General features: G+C 42.5%; 1 protein-coding gene across 3 annotated transcripts; it reads right to left on the reverse strand.

Moving 5' to 3' along the window:
* Positions 1–1,209: 1,209 nt before the first annotated feature.
* On the reverse strand, positions 1,210–25,495 carry vamp3 (vesicle-associated membrane protein 3 (cellubrevin)). 3 transcript variants are annotated; one of them, XM_039015919.1, is made up of 7 exons: positions 25,374–25,495; positions 15,281–15,353; positions 13,693–13,851; positions 13,560–13,611; positions 2,754–2,832; positions 2,557–2,663; positions 1,210–1,318 (listed from the first exon to the last, which is right to left on the reverse strand). In XM_039015919.1, coding segments are annotated over exons 1-7 (483 nt in total). In that variant the 5' UTR covers positions 25,376–25,495; the 3' UTR covers positions 1,210–1,307. The 3 variants fall into 3 exon arrangements, with proteins under 3 accessions (XP_038871847.1, XP_038871849.1, XP_038871848.1); XM_039015921.1 differs by lacking the exons at positions 2,557–2,663; positions 2,754–2,832 and having other exon boundaries at positions 1,229–1,318; XM_039015920.1 differs by lacking the exons at positions 1,210–1,318; positions 2,557–2,663; positions 2,754–2,832 and adding an exon at positions 7,910–9,517.
* Positions 25,496–25,726: the final 231 nt, after the last annotated feature.

A 25,726-nucleotide genomic window follows, 5' to 3' on the forward strand; every position in this document is an offset into this window, starting at 1 on the left:
AGTGCAATGGGCTGAGAGTGCAATGGGCTGAGAGTTCAATGGGCTGAGAGTGCAATGGGCTGAGAGTTCAATGGGCTGAGAGTGAAATGGGCTGAGAGTGAAATGGGCTGAGAGTTCAATGGGCTGAGAGTTCAATGGGCTGAGAGTTCAACGGGCTGAGAGTTCAATGGGCTGAGAGTTCAATGGGCTGAGAGTTCAATGGGCTGAGAGTTCAATGGGCTGAGAGTGCAATGGGCTGAGAGTTCAATGGGCTGAGAGTTCAATGGGCTGAGAGTTCAATGGGCTGAGAGTGCAATGGGCTGAGAGTGAAATGGGCTGAGAGTGAAATGGGCTGAGAGTGAAATGGGCTGAGAGTTCAATGGGCTGAGAGTTCAATGGGCTGAGAGTTCAATGGGCTGAGAGTGCAATGGGCTGAGAGTTCAATGGGCTGAGAGTTCAATGGGCTGAGAGTTCAATGGGCTGAGAGTGCAATGGGCTGAGAGTTAAATGGGCTGAGAGTTCAATGTGCTGAGCACAATATTGTTTGCGAACTACAGCCTTCCAAACGATTCATTCTCGAGTTTGTTGAGTAGAACCAGAACATACACAGCCTCTGCTCAACAAACACGAACTGTTTGGAAGGCTGCAGTTCGCAAATGATATTGTGTTTAGGCCTTTATTCTCATACCCATCACAACATTCAATAATGAATTAAATTCATTCTTGCACCGTGCGATCAGTTATCAGTTCTAAACATATATTTTCTTCTCTAAGGTGCATGCAGCCTGATCTGTTTTCCCTCATGCACATGATAGACAGTTGCTGGTCGGAGCAAGGCTCCAGATCCGCTGAGCCGGAGGAGCACGTACTTATCCTGCTGTAAAATATATTGCTGCAGCAGATCAAACGAATCATGACTCTCGAAGCAGTAAAAAGAGACACAAACTAGTATCTAGGTAACAGGAATAGTATTGTAACAGGCTGTACTGGTGCTGTATTGTCTCACCGGTTCAAGGTGTGAATCCTCCCAAAGGTTGCCATTGCTGTCGCAAGAGGAATCCACACTGATGTAGTGCTCATGGGAACCGTTACTGCCCAGACTGCCATAACCACTGGAGCCATTATTATGGACCGGCTGAACAGAGAACGAGACACACATTTACACACGTTCCAGACTGAGAGGATTAAACTGGTAGCAATATAGGGGCCATGGTGTTTGTGTGTTCTTACCTGCAGGAAGAGCTTGTATTTCTTGGCCTGCAGGTTTTTAATCTCTTTGTGGATGATTGGCAGGTCCTCTTTACTCCGAGCAGCAAACACATCCTCATTCAGAGGGCCCCTACACAGAGACACACAGGGTCAGAGAGAGAGAAAGAGAGCGAGAGAGAGGTACACTCACATCCTGACTTTGTGTCGTCCGATGATGAAGGCGACCTTGCGGCTCCAGGGGTTTATGTAGCTGAACCAGCTGGTGTCCAGGGTGACGTAGTCTCCGTTTTGACAACAAAAACGCACTGGGGAGTGCTCAAATGGAGACTGGCCCACATACTTCAACACTACACAGAGTGAAGGAAGGAGAGAGAGGGGGTCAAGGAGCAAGAAATAGAGGTAGAGAGAGAGAGAGATTGTAACTATACTGAACAAAAATATAAAAGCAACGTGTCAGAAAGTGTTGTTCCCATGTTTCTTGAGGTGAAATAAAAGATTCCAGAAATGTTCCATATGCACATAAAGCTTATTTCTCGCAAATGTTGTGCACAAATGTGTTTATATCCCTTTTAGTGAGCATTTCTCATTTGCCAAGATAATCCATCCACCTGACAGGTGTGGCATATCAAGAAACTGATTAAACAGCATGATCATTACACAGGTGCACCTTGTGCTTGGGACAATAAAAGGCCACTCTTAAAATTTGCATTTTGTCACACAACACAATGCCACAGATGTTTCATATTTTGAGGGAGCGTGCAATTGGCATGTTGACTGCAGGAATGTCCACCAGAGCTGTTGCCAGAGAATTGAATGTTAACTTCTCTACCATAAGTCGTTTCAGAGAATTTGGCAGTATGTCCAAACAGTCTCACAACCGGAGACCACGTGTAACCACGCCAGCCCAGGAACTCCACATCCAGCTTATTCACCTGCAGGATTGTCTGAGACCAGCCACGCGGACAGCTGATGAAACTGAGGAGTATTTCTGTCTGTAATAAAGCCTTTTTGTGGTGAAAAACGAATTCTGATTGGCTGGGCCTGGCTCCCCACCGGCTAGGCCTTAGCCCTTCGAGGCCCACCCATGGCTGCGCCCCTGCCCAGTCATGTGAAATCCATAGATTAGGGCCTTATGAATTTATTTAAAATTGACTGATTTCCTTATAGGGACTGTAACTCAGCAACATTTTTGAAAATGTTGCATGTTGTGTTTATATCTTTGTTGAGTAAAGTTGCTTGGCAAAATTGTAATTGGTTGATTGATAAAGTGGAGGATGTGGATGCAAGGTTGCTGTGGTAGTTGGACTGTTGGGATTGGTTGGTTGCTGTAGTGAATTGGTGTGATTGGTTGATGTGATAAAGGCGTACCCTTGCGGTGCATGGAGAACATGATGGGCCGGTCCTTTGGGTAAATACAGGTCAGCAACAACGTGCCAATCAGATCCTGAGGCAGGTATCCTAGCAACGGCACAGCCCTGCACATAAACACCACCAAACACACAGTCAGAGTCAATTCATCTGAAAAATTTGACCGTGGGTTTGTTTACGTGTGTGTGTGTACTGACCGATCGTCCACCTTCAGGAAAACACAGCCCGGGGAGTGTGTGGTGGTGAAGATGCGTTTGTCCATGGGGATACGGGGAGCTGCAGGAGCAACAGCAGCAAACAACGTCAACCTCCACTAACTCCACCAGCAACAACATTCATAACCCTCTATGGAATCTTCCATTCTCCTCAGAATATTCTAGCCATCTCCTCCTAAACCTTTTGAGCTAGATATACCAAACGTTCCTTTCTATAAAGTGAATAGTATGTATGTAGTTGGCGATGAAGAACGTTGTATCTCTTTATGAAACTGTCATTCTCTACTTCTGCCCTACCTCCGTGGATATGGTTATAACCTACACCCTGGACTGAGCACTCCGTTCTGCCACCTCTGGCCCCTTGGCACCTCCATCTCTTCTCTGTCCTGGCACCTCAGTGGTGGAAGAAGCTCCCTACCATGGTCAGGCCAGCAGAGTCGTTCCGCCAGAGCACAGACTGAAAACCCAGCTCTTTAGACAGCACCTTGTATCCCCTACCACTGACCCAAATTTCGTAGATGGAGTTCTAACTTGCAACTTGGTGATATGTACAGTTGAAGTCGGAAGTTTACATGCACTTAGGTTGGAGTCATTAAAACTCGTTTTTCAACCACTCCACAAATTTCTTGTAAACAAACTATAGTTTTGGCAAGTCGGTTAGGACATCTAATTGTTTACAGACAGATTATTTCACTTATAATTCACTGTATCACAATTCCAGTGGGTCAGAAGTTTACATACACTAAGTTGACTGTGCCTTTAAACAGCTTGGAAAATTCCATAAAATGATGCCATGGCTTTAGAAGCTCCTGATAGGCTAATTGACATAATTGGAATCAATTGGATGTGTACCTGTGGATGTATTCCAAGGCCTACCTTCAAACTTAGTGCCTCTTTGCTTGACATCATGGGGAAATCAAAAGAATTCAGCCAAGACCTCAGACAAAAAAATGTAGACCTCCACAAGTCTGGTTCATCCATGGGAGCAATTTCCAAACACCTGAAGGTACCACGTTCATCTGTACAAACAATAGTACGCAAGTATAAACACCATGGGACCACGCAGCCGTCATACCGCTCAGGAAGGAGACGCGTTCTGTCTCCTAGAGATGAACGTACTTTGATGCGAAAAGTGCAAATCAATCCCAGAACAACAGCAAAGGACCTTGTGAAGATGCTGGAGGAAACAGGTACAAAAGTATCTATATCCACAGTAAAAACGAGTCCTATATCGACAAAACCTGAAAGGCCACTCAGCAAGGAAGAAGCCACTGCTCCAAAATCGCCATAAAAAATCCAGACTACGGTTTGCAACTGCACACGGGACCAAAGATCGTACTTTTTGGAGAAATGTCCTCTGGTCTGATGAAACAAAAATAGAACTGTTTGGCCATAATGACCATCGTTATGTTAGGAGGAAAAAGGGGGAGGCTTGCAAGCCGAAGAACACCATCCCAACCATGACGCACGGGGGTGGCTGCATCATGTTGTGGGGGTGCTTTGCTGCAGGAGGGACTGGTGCACTTCACAAAATAGATGGCATCATGAGGTAGGAAAATTATGTGGATATATTGAAGCAACATCTCAAGACATCAGTCAGGAAGTTAAAGCTTGGTCACAAATGGGTCTTCCAAATGGACAATGACCCCAAGCATACTTCCAAAGTTGTGGAAAAATGGCTAAAGGACAACAAAGTCAAGGTATTGGAGTGGCCATCACAAACCCCTGACCTCAATCCCGTAGGAAAAGTTGTGCGCAGACTGAAAAAGCGTGTGCGAGCAAGGAGGCCTAGAAACCTAACTCAGTTACACCAGCTCTGTCAGGAGGAATGGGCCAAAATTCACCCAACTTATTGTGGGAAGCTTGTGGAAGGCTACCCGACACGTTTGACCCAAGTTAAACAATTTAAAGGCAATGCTACCAAATACTAATTGAGTGTATGTAAACTTCTGACCCACTGGGAATGTGATGAAAGAAATAAAAACTGAAATAAATCATTCTTTTCTCTCTTCTCATTTTTACTAGGATTAAATGTCAGGAATTGTGAAAAACTGAGTTTAAATGTATTTGGCTGAGGTGTATGTAAACTTCCAACTTCAACTGTATATTGCACCTGTCAAACTCAAGACCCGTGGGCCGGAGCCCATTCAATCGGCCTGCAGGTGGTTTGAGTATTTTTTTTCTTTCTATGAAAAACAATCTCAATCGACATTAAAATTACTAAAACCAAATCGAACCTGTGTAGAAACGGTAATAGCCTACATTTATAGTCTCTTTACTCTGTCCAGCTTGCTAACAGTCATCAAAATAAAAGCTAGACAGTCAGAGAGCATCAAAAATGGCAAAAGCGATGGATAGAGGACCATTTTTTTCTCAATTTATGAAGACCGAATGCAGCAAGCGGGGAAAATGGTTTAACACTCCTGATATATTGGACTTCAATGGATGGTGTTGTGTGTACTTTCTTATGTTTGTATTTCTATTGAGATGTGAAAAAGCCCTGTCCCCTGTCCTCACTACAAAGCCCACATTACCTGCTGCTTCTCAGTCAACGAGTTGCAGACCCCAAACACCATCTGCTCTATTATTTCATTACATTAACATCCCAATGAATGAGTCACTTCCAACAATAGAAATAACCAACACTTCATGTAGCCTAGCCTACAAAACATCCAAATACAACCGTACAGTGAAATGCTTACTTACAAGCCCCTAACCAACAATGCAGTTTAAAAAACATGAATAAGAAATAAAAGTAACAAGTAGTTAAAGAGCAGCAGTAAAATATCAATAGGGAGACTATATACAGGGGGCACCGGTTAGTCGACGTAATTGAGTTAATATGTACATGTAGGTAGAGTAATTAAAGTGACTGCATAGATAACAATAGCAGCCAGTAGCAGCCTTCCTCTGACAACGCCTGGTATAGAGGTCCTGGATCGCAGGAAGCTTGGCCCCAGTGATGCACTGGGCCGTACGCACTACCATCTGTAGTGCCTTGCGGTCGGAGGCTGAGCAGTTGCCATAACTGGCAGTGATGCAACCAGTCAGGATGCTCTCGATGGGGCAGCTTTAGAAACTTTTTAGGGTCTGAGGACCCATGCCAAGTATTTTCAGTCTCATGAGGGGGAATATGTTTTGTCGTGCCCTCTTCACGACTGTCTTGGTGTGCTTGGACCATGTTAGTTTGTTGGTGATGTGGCTCCACTACAGCCCCGTCTGTTAAAATTAAATCTGGACACTGACTGTAGCCTTTTAATTTTTACTCTTGCAGAATGAAGCATTTCTTGCAGTAAAATTATACACCAAATCTATGTTTTGTTCTGGAACAGGAGTGGAGAAATATGATGCATTTCTTTCAGAATATTGAGAGAATATGAATGCAGTTAGGTTCCTTCTGTAGAAATGGTATCTTTATCAGCATCATAAAAGCTGATAGTATTTCAACCACATAAAATATGCATCTAAGCCAAACTGAAATCTGATCAGAAACACCTTTAGTAGTTTTCACAGCTTTCTATTTCATTACAACCGTCAAACTGATGTCATTAGGACATTTCGCACAGAAAATCTTTCCCCATTTTTTGAGTTTTGCATTTTCTCCCTGGTGTCTAAAGGTCTTTGCTCCAAGAAAGAAGCAGACGACAAAGCAAACTTCACCAATGTCAACTAGATTGAAGCATTCATTTCATTCTATTGATTTATGACATTATTCTGGTGAGCAAGGGTTTATTTAGTCTTCTAGGGCAACATATGATAGAAGAGAAGCTGCATGTATCTAATTATTGACAAGTTGACTAATAAATAGCCTACTAAAATGTTAGAAATTCTAAGCAGAAACATATCTAAATGAGGCAAAAATCCTGCATCCACTGTCAAAAAATCGTTATGCTATCTGACTGTAGCCTACAACCGCATTTTCTATATATGGTGGTAAGGCCGCTGCATGGTCAATCGGCGTCTGCATTGGACTGCAGCGTTTACGGTGCTACGGCCTCTGCAGAAGTAAGGGCATTCATACTTCTTGCGCTTCAAAGAGAGCGCAAAGCTGTTGTGAAGGAAGTTGTCAAGGAAGTGAGTTTGTGCTTATACCTACCGTCAACCAAACCAATCATGTCAATGTGGAGCTATATGAAGCCCTCCGCATTACAACATTTGGGAGTCGCTAGATTTGCAGGCCTCCGGTAGCACCGCAATTGCGTTGTAGATCAAGCATAAGTTGTCTGTACGGGTCTGGGAGCAGTCTAACTTTATCACATATAGTCAGGCGGTGGGGATGGGTTATTAGCAAATACGGGTGGTTGCGGCTGAACAGACACCTAACCTGCCACTAACCTGCGCACCATAGTGCGTCTGGGTCAACGAGGCAGCAGTGGTGAGCCAGGCCTACTTGAATTACCACACACTAAAGTCTCCTTTCAATGAAAGTTCCCACAACAACAATATTGATAATAGTGATCTAAAACAATATAAAAGGGGAAATGCAATGAGTTCTCCTAGAACATAAAAACTATTAAAATAGGAAAAGATGGAAATGTGGAAAATAAACAAAAGGGGATGGAAAACATCCCATTATTATGAGCAATAATACTATAATAGCTATGATCAGTCAATGAAATGTTTAACACAATTTCTTTGACACTTGACAATACAAAGGTGTCCTGTAGTGGAGAATGATTTGATGAATTAGGAAGAGGGAGTGACTCAGTCAGGCTCACAAATGGCAAATTGGAATCACAAAATAAGATATTTACATGAAATATAGACATTTTACAGGGTACTATACATGTACTGTAGTAGAGAATGCTGATCGAATGAAAGTGAACCCACCAGTTTTGCTGCTCTGAGGTTGTTGGGCAGGCCCCCAGAGATGGGGTTGACAAACTCAAAAGGGACTTTCTCCTGTGTGATCAAGCCAGCTATTGGCTGCAAGACTAACACGCAGTACCACACCTGCAGAGGCCAACATGTGGTGCTATTCACTTGCCCCCCCCCCCCCCCCCACACACAGACCAGGATGCCAGTTGGGCCCCTGGATTGATCAACAGTTTCTGCAAACAACCCATTGAGATGTGATGGATTAAAGCATTGTTGAATCCAGAGTCTCCCATTCATACTGACACAGAACACAGTGGATGTACATTTGTGATAAAAGTTAAATCTGTTTTTATTCAAGCAAGACAACATTGTAAAGCTAGAGTAGAATTGCACTTGTTTCTAATATTCATACAGGGAGGGGTAGACCTGCGGAAGGCTTATTTGGCAGGGCTGGAGTTTATTTAGTAAGTGTAACATCTTTAGAGCACTTCAGAAATGTAATGAATTGAACAAAATTCACTCAACAAGACCGTGACGTTGGTTCTATGCAATACAAATCTGCCTGAAGGATCCGTATAGTTGCACCCCAGAAAATAGGCCCTTGGTTTTGGCACCCTATAAAAAGGTGGTGACACATACTGAACATGCTCCACACAGTTCCTCCTTCCCAAACATCCATGATGCTCTTCACTGCAGCAACAAAGTAACCATGGCAACTAAAGGCATTTCAGTATGCAAAGAAAAATGAACTACACCGTTTCTCTTAAGATTAGTAACACTACACAGCAAATATATTTAAGGAACAAAAACAAATACATTTATTGGCATCAAATTAATAAAAAGGTTGTAGTTGTTAGCATAATATAAAGAATAGCAGGAGCCTGCAGAGAAGACCATTAGTGCCTATATGTGTGTGCGGGCATGAATATGCAGACCATTGGAAAGCACTGCTGGTTGCGTATGTTGGTTCGATAAGGCTTGGCTGACTTTTGGCTGTTTTTCTTAAGTTAAATGTGATCACCATCTTTGCCTGATATCTATTGTTTGGTGCTTTGACATGAATCACTACTTAAGGCACTACTTTTATATGACCAGCGTGGCACTGGTGGCATTGGCAGTATCATTGTCAGTCACTTTGGGCAAGCAGACTAACAGAAAAGAAACAAGGCTTGTGTGCCCGTCTTGGCATCTTGGCAGTTTCTCTGAACTCAAGCACACATATTTAGTGTCACACACACAGTCCTGTTGGAGACAGGAACAAGGTTGAGATGGAATCTCAGCCATGCCCAGTTGTTTCTGTGGATATAATAATCCAAAAGTCTATGTCAATTAGTCATTTGGTGTTCTGATCTGATGACTGGTGTGTGTGTTTAAGGGGGTGGAGGGTGACTCCTTGGCACATCAGGTCAATATTACAGTAGAGACTAACAGGAAAGCACACAGATCAAATCACACATGGTCTTGTCTCACTCTGTCACACACAATCAAATCTATTATTATTATTATTAACAAAAAACACAAATATAACTTGAGAAATTCAATGCAGTGTGCTTCACACCTGGTGCTGGAGGGCCGCAGCCTGTTTGACCTTTATATGTAGTTCAACCATCAGCAGGTACATTCAGAGGGTTGCAAATAGAAAAAGGTACTGTACAAAATGAACATAACTTTCTATCATGAAATGAAGAATGGTATCAGTTTTATGCAATACATTTCTATCTGCAATGTATCATTCTAAATCTCACTGGATAGGCCCTCCAGGACCAGGAAGAAAGACCACTGCAGTAGAGAATGGGCTTTGAAGCTCAGTAGGCTAAACCATGAGACCTCGTGTTTGAGACGTTCAGCTCTTTACTCGCTCCTCTCCATCATTCGCCCATTCCTCTTCCGCCTCCAACAACTGCTTCTTTACGACGACTGGCTCCAGACTGACATAGAAGGCAGAGGAGGAGTTAGGCACACAGACAACCACATGTAGGAAAGAGCCATAGGCCTCACTCAACCCCCAGCCAAGCTAGTCATAACCTTTGTTCCCAGTATTGTCCCTAACCACTAATGGTGCGCGGGTTAGCCTTTTGTGCACCCATCCGCAACCGGCCGACTGTGATAAAGTGAAAATCCCAAGCCCACACCCAACCCTAACCTGCAAATATATGCACTGTAGGCTACAGTCAGATGGTGAAACAATTCTTCTTCGCCAGGGGGGCACAGGATTTTTTGGGGCCTAATTTAGATACATTTCTGCTTATAACTTCCAACATTGGTAGCCTATTTGTTAGTCAACTTGTCTATACTTTTATTCATTTATATACACTGCACAAAAAAATAAAGGGAACACTAAAATAACACATCCTAGATCTGAATGAATGAAATATTCTTATTAAATACTTTTTTCTTTACATAGTTGAATGTGCTGACAACAAAATCACACAAAAATTATCAATGGAAATCAAATGTATCAACCCATGGAGGTCTGGATTTGGAGTCACACAAAATTAAAGTGGAAAACCACACTACAGGCTGATCCAACTTTGATGTAATGTCCTTAAAACAAGTCAAAATGAGGCTCAGTAGTGTGTGTGACCTCCACGTGCCTGTATGACCTCCCTACAACGCCTGGGCATGCTCCTGATGAGGTGGCGGATGGTCTCCTGAGGGATCTCCTCTCAGACCTGGACTAAAGCATCCGCCAACTCCTGGACAGTCTGTGGTGCAATGTGGCGTTGGTGGATGGAGCGAGACATGTCCCAGATGTGCTCAATTGGATTCAGGTCTGGGGAACGGGCGGGCCAGTCCATAGCATCAATGCCTTCCTCTTGCAGGAACTGCTGACACACTCCAGCCACATGAGGTCTAGCATTGTCTTGCATTAGGAGGAACCCAGGGCCAACCGCACCAGCATATGGTCTCACAAGGGGTCTGAGGATCTCATCTCGGTACCTAATGGCAGTCAGGCTACCTCTGGCGAGTCCATGTAGGGCTGTGCGGCCCCCCAAAGAAATGCCACCCCACACCATGACTGACCCACCGCCAAACCGGTCATGCTGGAGGATGTTGCAGGCAGCAGAACGTTCTCCACGGCGTCTCCAGACTGTCACGTCTGTCACATGTGCTCAGTGTGAACCTGCTTTCATCTGTGAAGAGCACAGGGCGCCAGTGGCGAATTTGCCAATCTTGGTGTTCTCTGGCAAATGCCAAACGTCCTGCACGGTGTTGGGCTGTAAGCACAACCCCCACCTGTGGACGTCGGGCCCTCATACCACCCTCATGGAGTCTGTTTCTGACCGTTTGAGCAGACACATGCACATTTGTGGCCTGCTGGAGGTCATTTTGCAGGGCTCTGGCAGTGCTCCTCTTTGCACAAAGGCGGAGGTAGCGGTCCTGCTGCTGGGTTGTTGCCCTCCTACGGCCTCCTCCACGTCTCCTGATGTACTGGCCTGTCTCCTGGTAGCGCCTCCATGCTCTGGACACTATGCTGACAGACACAGCAAACCTTCTTGCCACAGCTCGCATTGATGTGCCATCCTGGATGAGCTGCACTACCTGAGCCACTTGTGTGGGTTGTAGACTCCGCCTCATGCTACCACTAGAGTGAAAGCACCGCCAGCATTCAAAAGTGACCAAAACATCAGCCAGGAAGCATAGGAACTGAGAAGTGGTCTGTGGTCACCACCTGCAGAACCACTCCTTTATTGGGGGTGTCTTGCTAATTGCCTATAATTTCCATCTGTTGTCTATTCCATTTGCACAACAGCATGTGAAATTTATTGACAATCAGTGTTGCTTCCTAAGTGGACAGTTTGATTTCACAGAAGTGTGATTGACTTGGAGTTACATTATGTTGTTTAAGTGTTCCCTTGTATATATATAGTCCTAGAAGACTCTAAAATTGATAGAATGAAATTAATGCTTCAATCTAGTTGACTTCAGTGAAGTTGTCATCATCTCTGCTTCTTTCGTGGAGAAAATACATCTAGGGACCGGGGAGAAAATGCAATAACTCAAATATTTGTGCAAAAACTCCAAGTCAGTTTGACCGGTTGTAAGGAAATAGAAAGCTGTGATAACCCAATGTTTCTGATACAATTTCAGTTCGGCTTGGATGCATATTTTGTGTGTGAAATATCAGCTTTTATGATGCTGATAAATATAGCACCTCTACAGACATTCCCTAAATGCGAATTCATATTTTCTCAAAATGCTGAAAGAATGAAATCATATTTATCCACTGCTACGTTCCCCAGCAAATAATGGCCGCTCAAACAGAAGGGGGAACTAACAAAGACAACTAAAGGTGTTAACCCTCCACATCAAGAGAACTGGAGCACTTAGCCAACCACTCTTAAATAGCACCTGTGCCAGCACAGGTGTTTCACCTTCCGACTAACGAGATGGCAACCAGCACAGGTATAACACATACTGACTAACGAGGTGACACTAAAATCAGTGCGCCCTACACGCTCAAGTCCAACCTCAAAACATAAATGAAAAAAAAAAAAAAAACAGTAACCACTCCTGTTCCCGAGGCAAGAAATGCAAAAAATGCTTCATTCTGCAAGAGTTAATATTAAAGGCTATGTGAGAGGTTATAGACCTAGTCAGTGTCCAGATTTCAGTTTCCATTTAACCCATCTGAACAGTCAGATTGGTCTCGCATAGTAAACGTAAATCCGGGACACTTAAATTAGCATGATACAGTATGTTACATTTGGTATGGAAACATAAGACAGGTTTTTAAGGCAAAAACTAAAGTAGTGTTATTGGTCGGGGCGGATGGGTGGGCGTATAACGCAAACGTCTAGCAACCCAAAGGTTGCATGTTCGAATCTCATCACAGACAACTTTAGCATTTTTGCAACTACTCACTACTTTGAACCTCCTACATATCTGACAACACGTGTCAAGGTCAAAACAATAGAATACAGTACAAGAGCACAAGATTGGATAGTGCTAGAGTTTCTACGGGAGGCTTCTGATTTAGGGAGAGCTGCTTATGGTTTTTATGCTCCACAGATGTACAATGTTTTGCAGGGGAGGCTCAGGCTTGAATGTCTGTTGCTCTTTGTGGACGTTAAAAAAGTGGGGAATGCTCGAAGTGAAGATTGTTTTGTTTTTTAATGACCATTTTTTGCAATTTAGTATTTTCTATTGGTGTGTGTATTGTGCAGGGCTCATTTGAAAAAGAGACTTGGTCTCAATGACACCCTGTTAAAATAAAAGGTGAATAATTTTTTTTTTATCTTCAACCTTACTCCTAACATTAACACCAACCTTAACCCCTAAAGCTAGCTAATGTTAGCTAAAATTAGCAACAACAATTTAATACATACCTTAAACTTAACACATCATACTAAAAATTAAGTGTATTGGATTTACTTACAGAATAATATGAAATGCTCTGAGATCATGTTGGAACAGTAGGCTAGGGTTCGCTTGACTTGCCATGTGAAGTCCCCATCTTGTGACTGTCGAATTTGTATAGTGCCTCACAATCATCTCACACAACATTCACTGCTATCATCTTTTACCACTTAACTTATGTTTAGGAAAGATTTAATCTTCTGGCCCTCCCCACTCTCTACTTTCAACTCTCCATTTTACAGCTTCTCTCTTATTGAATTAAACGCCGACATTGTCCTTACCCTTTCTGCCTGTTCCCAAAAGCATTTGGAGATTGGTGTGTAGGCTATTTGGCTCGTAACCCTACTTTTTAGGCTTACACACTAATGCCAGATAGATGAAAGAAAAACCTCAATGTAGCCTACAGATATACAATTGCACAAGAATGCTAGCCTACATTCATGGATATGTTTAAGGTATTGTTCTCTCTTTATTCAACCTGCCCGCCCCCCACCAGCCCTTCTTCCACACAATATTTCATGACCCTAAATCCATGGGGACTGTAGGTTCTGAGTCAACCCGCACATCTCTACTACCCAACCATACGGTTCCACCCAGAGCTATACTCACTGATGATGATGACCAGGATGATGACTATGACAGCTATCAGGATGGCCCACATCTGGAGAGCAAAGAACACACCTCAACATCTCAACATGTGGTTGTGTGTGTGCGTGTGTGTGAGTGAGAGAGAGTACTGCACCTTGCAGTTCTTCCACCAGAACTTCCTTTTGAGTTTGGCAGCGCTGGTCTCAAACTGGGAGGCTCCGGCCTGCAATGCGTCCGCCCTGTCATCCAGCTCCGACAGCTTCGAGTCACGCTCCAACACCTTGTCCACATTCACACGCATGATATCCACCACCTACACACACATTTTTATGGGAAAAAGTCATTTATAGGTGTTTGTTCGTTTCTGCAGTAAACTCAGGTTGAGCTGAAATGAGAACATGTGCGCCAATTTGGCCTTTCAGATTATAATAAACAACATGGGCAGGGGGACCGGATCCTGGATAAGCACCCCATTTCTGAGTTTAAAAAATTATAAATACAAGCCCAGAGCGTGTCCTAGACATGCAGGTCCTGTCAGAGACAACAGCAATACTGTCTATATCCTCCACCGCGTGAGGACAGTAGTGCTGCAGTATCAATGAGACGCTCAGTGTTGCATAATAAAGCCCACGTAGAAGGAACACAACACCTCGCCAGAAAAACAAACTTGCAACGCGCACACTCTGCCCAAAGCGCACATAGCCTAACCCATATGTTCTACAGAGCCACAAACCCTGCCCCTCCTGCCAGATAGACCCTGAGAGGGGAGAGGCGGCAGCTTGTGCCAGCCCATGCAGTGGTTACATAACCATGGAGACAAAATGTATTGCATAAGAGACAAGCAGCCTATCAGGAGGCTTTGGACACACAGGGGATAAGGTTTTTAGGGGGGGGGGGGGGGGGGGGGGGTGGTAGTGGAACACACTACCAGTTATTATATAATCCTTGGCTAGGAGCAACTGTACATGCTCAGGGAAGCCAAGAGCTTCAGCGAGAGGTGAGACTGTGAAAGAGCTGAGGGTTAGGGTGGAGTAAAGGGGTATGGTAGGCGTGTGAGGGACACGTGTGGGGCAGAGGGTTGATGGATGCTCTTCCCGAGTACAGCGGAGTTATTAACTTCTACAGTCAACCAAATTAAACCCACAAATTCCACCAGGCCCACTAGAAATGATCATTTAGAATGTTTAATGGAAATATTGCAATATCTCTAACCTATCCAATACTCTCACAGTTACACAACTGCATAGGGACTAGGGAGAGATGTTTTTGGGCCTGCGTGTGTGTGGGTGTGAGACTTTCATCCTGAGTGCAGTGTGGCCCTGACATCTAAACAGATACACAGGCTGTCTGCTGTTAAACAGAAACATTCTGGGGAAACTGTACAGAACCAGGTAAGTAGAAGGCTACAACTAGGAAATTAAGATGGGTCTGTGGCTGTGTCTGGATTCTCATATTGCCGTTTTGATAGGCGTGAATAAAGTTTTCATGATGTGAACATTCTGAAAAAATGTAATACAAAAAAATAAATAGAGTACACATTAAATGCCAGGACGTCATACTCATTTAATCTTCTAGTATGAATTCGCTGCACACTGATGGAGGAAGATAATATTTTCAGACCTACAGGTGTTTGACAACAGCTGATAATCATGAAAGCAGTTCTTGCTGTAGGTGGTGGGAGTTGTGTATGCTGAGTATGTTTAGAGTGAAGGGTGTATGTGTGTGAGTGTGTGGGGTCGTACCTCATCCACCTGGGCCTGTGTCTGTTGTAGGCGGCGGTTGCCAGGCGCGGAGCCTTCTGTAGCAGGAGCGGACCTGGGGAAAGAGCAACAGAGGGTTTAGACACACCCACTCTAGTCTCCATATATGCAGGATTACCCATTTCATTTTGCACCCTTCCATGACCGCATTGCACTCAAACGCAACAGGTGTGGGGGTGATCAGTCCCTATCCAAATGCAGGGGTAGTAAATACATCTCTGCAATAGGACAGGGGCATCACTTTACATGCATTCACGTTCATTTCTTCACATCAAAGTGATATCTGAAGTGCACACCTAGATGACTCATGTGAAAAGGCTTCCATATAGCCTGATGACCATTTCTCTAGCCCAACTGTACTGTTACTTCACCCAAGCACATGATTAATATGATGGTGTTATGACATGTCCATATGAAAACACAGAAGACCTTTTCTAAAGCGGCGCTCTGCTGACACCTGCTGGAGAAATGGCAGTAAGCCTACTACCTCACTGGAGTTATTCCATTACTACAGCTCAGAGAGGTCCTAGCTTTCCTCAGGGGGACGGAAAGGGTAGTGTGTGTGTGTGTGTGCGCGCGTATATACAAGTGTGAGAGTGTGTGGTTAGTGTGTGTGTTACTGATTCAGCACACAGACAGTAGGATAGAGAGCAGTGGTGGTAACCCAGACAGATAAATGGCCCCGCTCCCTCTCCCCAAACACAAACGCACGGCAAGAACTCCACGCCCTCTTCCTAAAACCTCTCAGGAGAGCAGGCGCTGAAGTTGGCCCACTCAGCCACTTTGGCACTAGTCCGGTTAATTCCTGTTCTGTATCTCAGTCATCCAGACACTGTACCATCCTGGTGGACAGATAGTCAGCGACCACATTAATTCCTACCGCAATAGGTCCAGATTGATTGACTACCGTATGTTACGATAAGAGTAGTGGTGTGTGTGGGGGAATACATGATAGTGTGGAATATATACTAATGGTGGGGGACATAGCGTAACTTTACAGTGTGTGACTGAGTACGTAATGATAGTGGAGCTTGGGTGGCTGGTAGTGGTAGCATGATACAGGGAGGTGTGGTCTCAACATTCCACTCAAGTTTCTGCTCTCAGTTCCCCTTTCAACACTCCCCCACTGCAGCCTGCTCTACTACACCCAATACTGCAGAACCATTCTGTCTCCTACACTTCATCACACCCTGCTAACACAAACAGTCTGTTCCATATTGCCATACTTCTCCCCCAATACAGCCTGTTTTGACTACAGGTACCAAGCTGCACCTCTCCCTCTGTGTGTATTGACATCCTTCAAGGTTTTAATCACATAGATTAATTAATGAGAAAGTTTTCACCCAACTGCTCTCACCAATCTAGCCCTTTCAGATCAGTAATAACTTAAAGTAGGGAACGTAGGAGAGAAGTTGGTATAATCTATTCAGTATTAGAGGACTTTTTAAGAGAGGAAAATCACATTACGTGGCCCCCGAGCTGGACACCGCAGTCGAGGCACCGGGCATTTCCGTCCGTGCGCTGCATCAGCGGAACATTCTCCGATGAGGATGCAGATAGCGAAGGTCACAAAGCAGGCTTCCTATTATTCTCCGACATAGTTCCGCTCGCTCATGATCCAATAGAGCTTACTGAAGTTTACAATGAGCGTAGAGACATTCAACTGAAGGGACTAAAATAGGTCATTCCAGGAATCAAACTTTGAAATGGCATAGTACATGCCAATTTAGGCATCTGCATTATAGTATTAGCCCCTATTCTATGAACCTTGAATATGCATAAACCATAACAACACCCAAGCTAATGTGAGTTACAAATGGAAGGTTTGCATCTTCACTGCCTGGAGCAATAAAACACTTTGGTTGGCCACATTAGCTTCATACAACCTCAAAAGTGTTTGCTAATATTGGCTAGCTAGCTACAGAGAATTTAAAAATGTAAAAAATTATTGGACAAACTGATGACGTTACGTATGCATCTGGCTATCCACATTCATCCTAGGATTAAAATATAGGCTATATACCTAGCTATGTATATTCATGGCTTGTCTAGCAAGAAAGCAAGCCCGGCCATTGATTCAAAATATCACTTAAATTGAGGGGAATGTGAGGCTTGATGTCAACTTGCCATGCATCAGCTTTTCAAGCGTGATAAAATGTCAAAATACGCTTGGTACTTACCAAAGAATGGAGTGTCCCTGAGCAACTATCGCCTTCGCGTCCAGTATGTACTTCCAAAAAAGGTTTAAATAAAAAAAGAAGCTACATGCAACCGAAATAACGCCTTGTCTGGAAAGAATCTATACTGAACAAAAATAAACGCAACAATTTCAAATAACTTACTGAGTTACAGTTCAAATAAAGACATCAATCAATTGAAATAAATTAATTAGGTCCTAATCTATGGATTTCACATGACTGGGAATACAGATATGCATCTATTGGTCACAGACACCTTTAAAAAAAAAAGTAGGGGCGTGGATCAGGAAACCAGACAGTGCCTGTTGTGATCACCATTTGCCTCATGCAGCACAACATCTCCTTCACATAGAGTTGATCTGGCTGTTGATTGTGGCCTGTTGTCCCACTCCTCTTCAATGGCTGTGCAAAGTTGCTGGATATTGGCGGGAACTGAAACAAGCTGTCGTACAAGTCGATCCAGAGCATCCCAAACATGCTCAATGAGTGACATGTCTGGTGAATATGCAGGCCATGGAAGAACTGGGACATTTTCAGCTTCCAGTAATTGTGTACAGATCATTGCAACATGATGTACAACATCATTGTACATTATTATGCTGAAATATGAGATGATCACAGCAGATGCATGGCACGACAATGGGCCTCAGGTGCTTGTCACGGTACCTCTGTGCATTCAAATTGTCATTGATAAAATGCAACTATGTTCATTGTCCGTAGCTTATGCTTGCCCATACCATAACCCCACCACCACGGGGCACTCTATTCACAACGGTGACATCAGCAAACCGCCTGCCCACACAATGCTATACACATGGTCTGGGGTTGAGGCCGGTTGGACGTACTGCCCTAAAACAATGTTGAGAAATGAACATGCAATACTCTGGCAACAGCTCTGGTGGACATTCATGCAGTCAGCATGCCAATTGCACACTCCCTCAAAACTTGAGACATCTGTGGTATTGTGTTGTGTGACAAAACTGCACATTTTAGAGTGCCCCTTTATGGTCCCTATCACAAGGTGCACCTGTGTAATGATCATGCTGTTTACTCAGCTTCTTGATATGCCACACCTGTCAGGTGTATGTATGTATTATCTGGCAAAGGAGAAAGGCTCACTAACAGGTAGGTAAACAAATTTGTGCACAAAATTTGAGAGAAATAAGCTTTCTGTGGGTATGGAACATTTTTGGGGTCTTATTTCAGCTCAGGAAACCACAACTTTACATTTTTGTTCAGTGTAACTGGCGACCGGGGTCTTCCTGCAGGCACCCGGCCCGCCACAAGAAGTAGCTAGAGCACGATGAGCCAGGAAAGCCCCAGCGGCCAAACCCTCCCCTATCCAGGACAACGCTGGGCCAATTGTGCGCCGTGCTATGGGGCTCCCGGCCACGGCCGGTTGTGGCACAGCCCATTAATGAACCCGGGTCTGTAGTAACACCTCTAGCACTACAATGCAGTGCCTTGGACCGCTGCGCAACTCGGGAGGCCCACTAATATTGCATTTTAATGAGGGATTTTATTACGAGGTGCATTTGGCATGTGCACTTGGTCCAAAACAATACTTAGATTCTTTCCAGACAAACATTTGTTTTCTTTTCGGTTTCACGTAACTTTTCATTAGACCGTTTTTGGAAAGTAACGTTATATACCGGCCATAACAGCAGTAGTGACGATAGTTGCTAAGCACAACTCCATTGTTTGGTAAGTACTGAACATATTTTGACATTATTACGCTTGACATGCTGGTGCATGGCAAGCTGAATGGCTGCTTTCTGGGCTTAAACGAGAATCGCCATTAAGCAAGGCAAACCCTTGGTGATTTCTGGTATATCAAAATTATTTGAGTCCAAATAAGTTATTGGACTCATTCAGCAGTTGACCTGATTAAGTACAATACCATTGGAAATGAATGTTGAAAGTTCAATTTATATTCCTAAAACTTGCTGTCACTGCTTTCTGTTGACAAGACATTGATAAATAGCCCAATGTCAAAACACAGTTTTAAAGTGTCCAAATCAATAACCAATATGCTAAAAGTTTGTGATATTGAAAACCTAAAATGTACTATCGACACATACACGTGCAACAATAGTAATCATATTATTTGATTTTTTTTTAAACGAGCGCCTCAAACTGCCTAGTTAAATAAAGGTTAAACTTAAGGAACTCAAACTGCGCACAGTGTTTCCACAAGTACATCAGGTAGCCAGCCAGGCGTCCCCTGGCCGGGGGGTGGGGTCCCTGTTTCCTATTTGTTAGTATCTATAATTATATGTTCCCCTAGAAGACTAAATAAACCTTTGCTCACCAGATGTCATAAATCAATAGAATGAATTCTTCAATCTAGCTGACATTGGTAAAGTTCTGTCATCTTTCGCAGAGCAAAGACGTTTAGGGACCGGGGAGAAAATGGAATAAAAACTAAACAAAGATTTTCTGTGCAAAATGTCCAAATGACATCAGTTTGACCGGTTGTAAGAAAATAGAAAACTGAAAACAACCAAACATGTTTCTGATAAGATTTCAGTTCGGCTTGGATGCACATTTTATATGCTTGAAATACGATCAGTTTTTATGATGCTGATAAAGATAGATACAGTCCGTAGAGGTGCTAACTGAGCATTCACATTCTCTCAAGATCAGGGCATAAAATTAACTTGTGGCAGGTAGATTCAAAAAAAACATTTTTTTTTTTTTATCTACCAGACACTCTTGATTTTTTTTACCAGCAAAAATAGTGTCCCCTGCTAAAATTACACCAACAAAACAAACAGATGAGCATGCTTTGTAGTGTTACTAAAACAAATGTATTACTAGTAAGAACTAATGTGGTATATTGTTTAATACATTTTTTTATGAAGTGAGTCTTAACCAAAATATCACAGATGAGAAATTTACCATGGTAACAACTCCAGTCACATTTGTGCCTGTGAGATTGAGAGTCTGACTAGTAGAAGCTTTGTCTTCTCTTTCCTAACAGTTGAAACTCAATCATGATTATTGTCAGGTAAGCCTACTATGCAGTTAACATTTAATTGGGTTTTTTGGGGAAAGTCTGTCTACCCACAAGAAGGTTATCATTAGCATCGCTAACTGGCTACATACATATTTTAAGCAGAGCACCATAGTACCGGTGCGCAAGAACGCCAATGTAACCTGTCTAAATGACTATCACCCTGTAGCACTCACATCTGTACCCATGAAATGCCTTGAAAGGCGGGTCATGGCTCACAACACCATGATCCCAGACACCCTGAACCCACACCAATTCGCATACCACCCCAACAGATCCAGAGATGATGCAATGTTTATTGCACTCCATACTGCCCTTTCCCACTTGGACAAAGGGAACACCTACGTGAGAATGCTGTTCATTGACTACAGATCAGAGTTCAACACCATAGTGCCCTCCAAGCTCATCACTAAGCTAAGGGCCCTGGGACTGAACAGCTTTCTCTGCAATTGGATCCTGGACTTACTGACAGGACGCCCCCAGGTGGTGAGGGTAGGCAACAACACATCTGCCACGCTGACCCTCAACACAAGGGCCCTTCAGGTGTGCGTACGTTTTTTTTATTTAACTAGGCAAGTCAGTTAAACTTCTTAGGGCTATGCCCTTTTTTTCTCAATTTCCGCTTGAATGACATGCCCAAAGTAAACTTCCTGTAGCTCAGGCCCTGAAGCCACGATACGCATATAATTGGTACCATTGGAAAGAAAACACTGACGTTTGTAGAAATGTTAAAATAATGTAGGAGAATATAACACAATAGATATGGTAGGAGAAAATCCAATGAAAAACCAACCGGATTTGTTTTTGAGTGACCATGCTCTTACAATGGCAAGTATAAGTGCATACTCAATTCTAGCTGCCAGGATGCAATTCCTATGGCTTCCACAGGGTGTCAGCAGTCTATGTTCAAGGTTTCAGGCTTGTAACTTCCAAAACAAATAAGAAATCAGTTTTAGTACAGGGACACAGTCTTGGAAATTCGTGTTTGCGCTGCCATAAAGACAAGACGCACCTGCTAAAATCGGTTTCCTATTGAACATACTTCTTTCCGTAAGAAATATTATTAGTTTGATTACATTTTAGGGTATATGAGGAGTAAATAGAAAAATATTTTGACTTGTTGAAACCAAGTTCAGGGGTAGATTTTCAGATTCCTTTCTCTGCATGTTGAACGAGTGGATTACTCAAATCGATGGCACCAACTTTTTGGGATATAAAGAAGGCTTTTATCTAACAAAACAACACTACATGTTATAGCTGGGACCCTTTGGATGACAAATCAGAGGAAGATTTTCAAAAAGTAAGTGAATATTTAAATTGCTATTTTTGAATTTATAAAACCTGTGCCGGTGGAGAAATATTTTGATGTGGGGCGCCGTCCTCAATCGCATGGCATGATTTCGCTGTAATAGCTATTGTAAATCGGACAGTGCCATTAGATTAACAAGATTTTAAGCTTTGAACCGATCGATATAAGACACTTGTATGTACCTAAATGTTTAATATCCATAATTTTTTTGATTATTATTTGAATTGCGCGCCCTCCAGTTTCACCGAGGGACGCCTAGCCCTAACAAATTCTTATTTACAATGACGGCCTAACCCCGGCCAAACCCAGACGACGCTGAGCCAATTGTGCGCCACCCTATGGGACTCCCAATCACATCCGGATGTGATGCAGCCTGGATTCGAACCAGGGACTGTTGTGACGCCTCTTGCACTGAGATGCAGTGTCTTAGACAGCTGCGCCACTCAGGAGTACTTAGTCCCCTCCTGTACTCCCTGTTCACCCACGACTGTGTGGCTGTGCTCAACTCCACCAACACCATCATTAAGTTTGCAGACAACGTGACGGTGGTAGACCTGACCACCGACGATGAGACAGTCTATATCGGGGTCAGAGACCTGGCAGTGTGGTGCCAGGACAACAACCTCTCCCTCAACATCATCAAGACAAAGGAGCTGACCGTGGACTACAGGAAACGGTAGGCCAAGCACGCCCCTTCACACTTCAGCGAGGCTGAAGTGCGTACAACCCAGTACATCACTAGGGCCGAGCTCCCTCCCATCCAGGACCTCTGTACCAGGCAGTGTCAGAGAAATGCCATAAAAATTGTCAAAGGCTCCAGCCACCCAAGTCTGGGCAAGCGGTACCAATGCACCAAGTCTGGAACCAACAAGACCCAGAACAGCTTCTACCCCCAAGCCATAAGACTAATAAATAGTGAAATATTTAACCAAATAGCTACCCGCACTATCTGCATTGACTTTTTTTGTACACGTTGACTCATTACATACGCTGCTGCTACTGTTTACTATCTGTAACTCGTCTCACTCGTATTTGTATCCGTTTTATCACACTTGATACTCATAATGAGATTTACTTGTGATTGGAAAACCCAGAAGTGCGCTTTAAAATGCAGGTAGAACCTATACCTCAAATGCACATTACTGCGCCATCACTCAGAGCATATTGGTAGGTTCCTTCACACAGATTGTTCAACGGTAAACAACCCTGACAGATGAAACTGCACATGATTTACTTACTTATTCCTATTCAATGATAAACAAAATAGGCTAATAAACATCCTAATGCATGGCTGGCTACTACTGCCTGCATTTATTCCAGACAGATTGACCTCCAAGCATTTCGTATTATTCTGTATGTAAATCCGAGAAACTCCTTTTAGTATGATGTGTTACATTTCGTATGGTATGTATTAATTTGTGGATGTCCATCACCCACTTCATATAGGTTTTCAAATTACAATTCGAATGACATGTTACAAATTTGCAAAGTATCTAAAAAGTAGTAAGTAGTTGAAAAGTTGCTAATTAACTCAAATGTTAAAGTTGTCCGTGATGAGATGATAACAAAGGTTGCGAGACGTTCGCGTTATCCATAAGTAACATATTATACTAATTTGAGTAATGATCCCAGAGTTACTTTAAGTGTATGAAACCAGGCTGCGTATATTGTTTCACTGTTACTGAATAAGGATGGATATCTACTCTCATATGGGGAATTTCTTGATAAGTTTAAAATTCCAATAACCCCGAAAGAATATGCAATTGTTTTTGATGCGATTCCAAGGGGGGTTGTATCTCTTTTAAATTCCTCTGTGGTTGATGTAAGTAACATAGATTTACATGAAAATATATTCATTGGCAATATTAACATCATAGATAAATGTAGTAATAAAGAGATTAGGAATACTGTTTGTGATACTACAATTCCCTCAGCAAGATTATTTTGGTCAGATATCTATGGTGATATACAATGGGGGAAAGCATGGAAAATTGCTAACAAATATTGTATCAGTAACAAAGTAAAGGAAGTTTCATTTAAAATGTTACATAGAATTTATCCTGTGAAACATGTTTTGGAAAGATTCAAGCTAAATATTGAATATAACTGTGATTCTGTGGAATGGAGAAGGACACCATTTAGCATTTGTTTTCTGCCTGAATTTATCGTAGAATGTTTTGGATTGACATACAGAATTTTGTTACAAAAAAAATAGGACCGGTTGTACTATTTAATGGTTTTGATACGATTTATTTCAGAAATTCTGACATAGATAAAGATGTAGTATATTTAATTCAACTGCTAATAATACTAGGTAAATGTAATGTTCACAAATGCAAATGGTCTAATTCAAAACCTAACTTTTTTCACTTTATAAATGAGTTTAAACAATATGGCACCACTAACTAAAATTAAAAACAAAAAGGCAATTAAAACTTTTGTATTATTAATGAATATGATTTGTTTGTTTAGGATTCCTGCCAATGTAAATAGTTTGTTTGTATGCTTGTTTGCATGTGACTATTCCTCTTTTGTTTGTTGATATTTGTTAATAAAAAAATATTGTTTCACTTTCGAGAAGAGCAAAACTTTTATCCAGACACTTATGCCACAACCTTAGTTTGTGATTGTACAATCAACATTTGTAATTTTATTCTGTAATTTTCTGTCTCTCAGTAAACATGCCTGGTCGAGAATATATAATAATAGTAAGCATGCATGGGCTTGGATCATGAGAACGACAGCAATGGAATAATTATATGTCCAGACAAAGTAGCCTCCTTAACAACGCCAAGTAGACAGACAAAAACAACCATATGGCCCACCTCCCAACACCGAAATATGCAACAGATACTTTACAACCTATTAGCTGCGCGGTCTAAACTAGCAACGGTCACAACAAACGAACGTTATTATTTAATCAACACTGTTAAGTACAAAGCATATATTATGGTTGTAATATTGTAGAGAATAATGTAATGATTCGTTGTATGTGATTCATAATGACGTAGGCTAAAGAAAACTAGGTTGAGACGTTCATTTAGTAGCACCCTCTTGGATTTACCCATATTTCACTACATTCTAGAGCAGTGTCAGTGAGTGATCGCCCTAGCGAACTAAACATTTAACAAACATTATATATATATATATATATATATATATATATATATATATATATAAAACCATAGCTAGGTAACGTTAGCGTCAGCGTCAGACCCTGGGTACGGTTAAACTTAGCGAGCTAAATAATAAGTTAGCTAGTTTACAAAAACAAATTGACGCAGCTAGCTAAAGAAGTTACTGGGCCAGCATTAGCACGCTAATGTCAGCTAGCTATATACTGCTAGTTTGAGCAAGCACTTGTTGCATGAAAGTTAGCTGCTAACAAGCGAGACCTTCACACACCCAAACCCGGAGAAGTTGGGCGTTGTTGACTCTATTTTTTTTAACAATAAATACACGTATTCGAAACACCGACCAAGTTAATGAAAGTTCGTGTAGTTGATCAAGTGACCTAAAGTTATTATAAACCTGAGAAGAGAAAATACTTACATGTTTTTATTTGATAGCTAGCTAGCAGCCAGAGATAGAAAGCACCGGAAATCTTGAACGTGTAGCTAGTTTGCTTGTATGAGGCGGTGTCAATCCGTACCAGTTTTCTTCTTCTGTGTAATTTAAAGTGACAGTATGTATAATAAATGGCGCACCTCAAATTCATTGCGTCATTCCCAAAAATATCAATGAATAGCAATTGGACAATTTTAAACTAACAAAACGAGCATCTGATTAAATTGATCTGAATTTGAAATACACATTTCCAGAGTGTTTCAAGAAAAGGCTACCCCTCCCCCGGGAATTTGTGTGAAGCTAGCCACAATAAGGATTAGCCACAGTGGATTTTGCTT

This window comes from Salvelinus namaycush, chromosome 20, assembly GCF_016432855.1.
Source record: "Salvelinus namaycush isolate Seneca chromosome 20, SaNama_1.0, whole genome shotgun sequence".
In the NCBI taxonomy this organism is placed as follows: domain Eukaryota; kingdom Metazoa; phylum Chordata; class Actinopteri; order Salmoniformes; family Salmonidae; genus Salvelinus; species Salvelinus namaycush.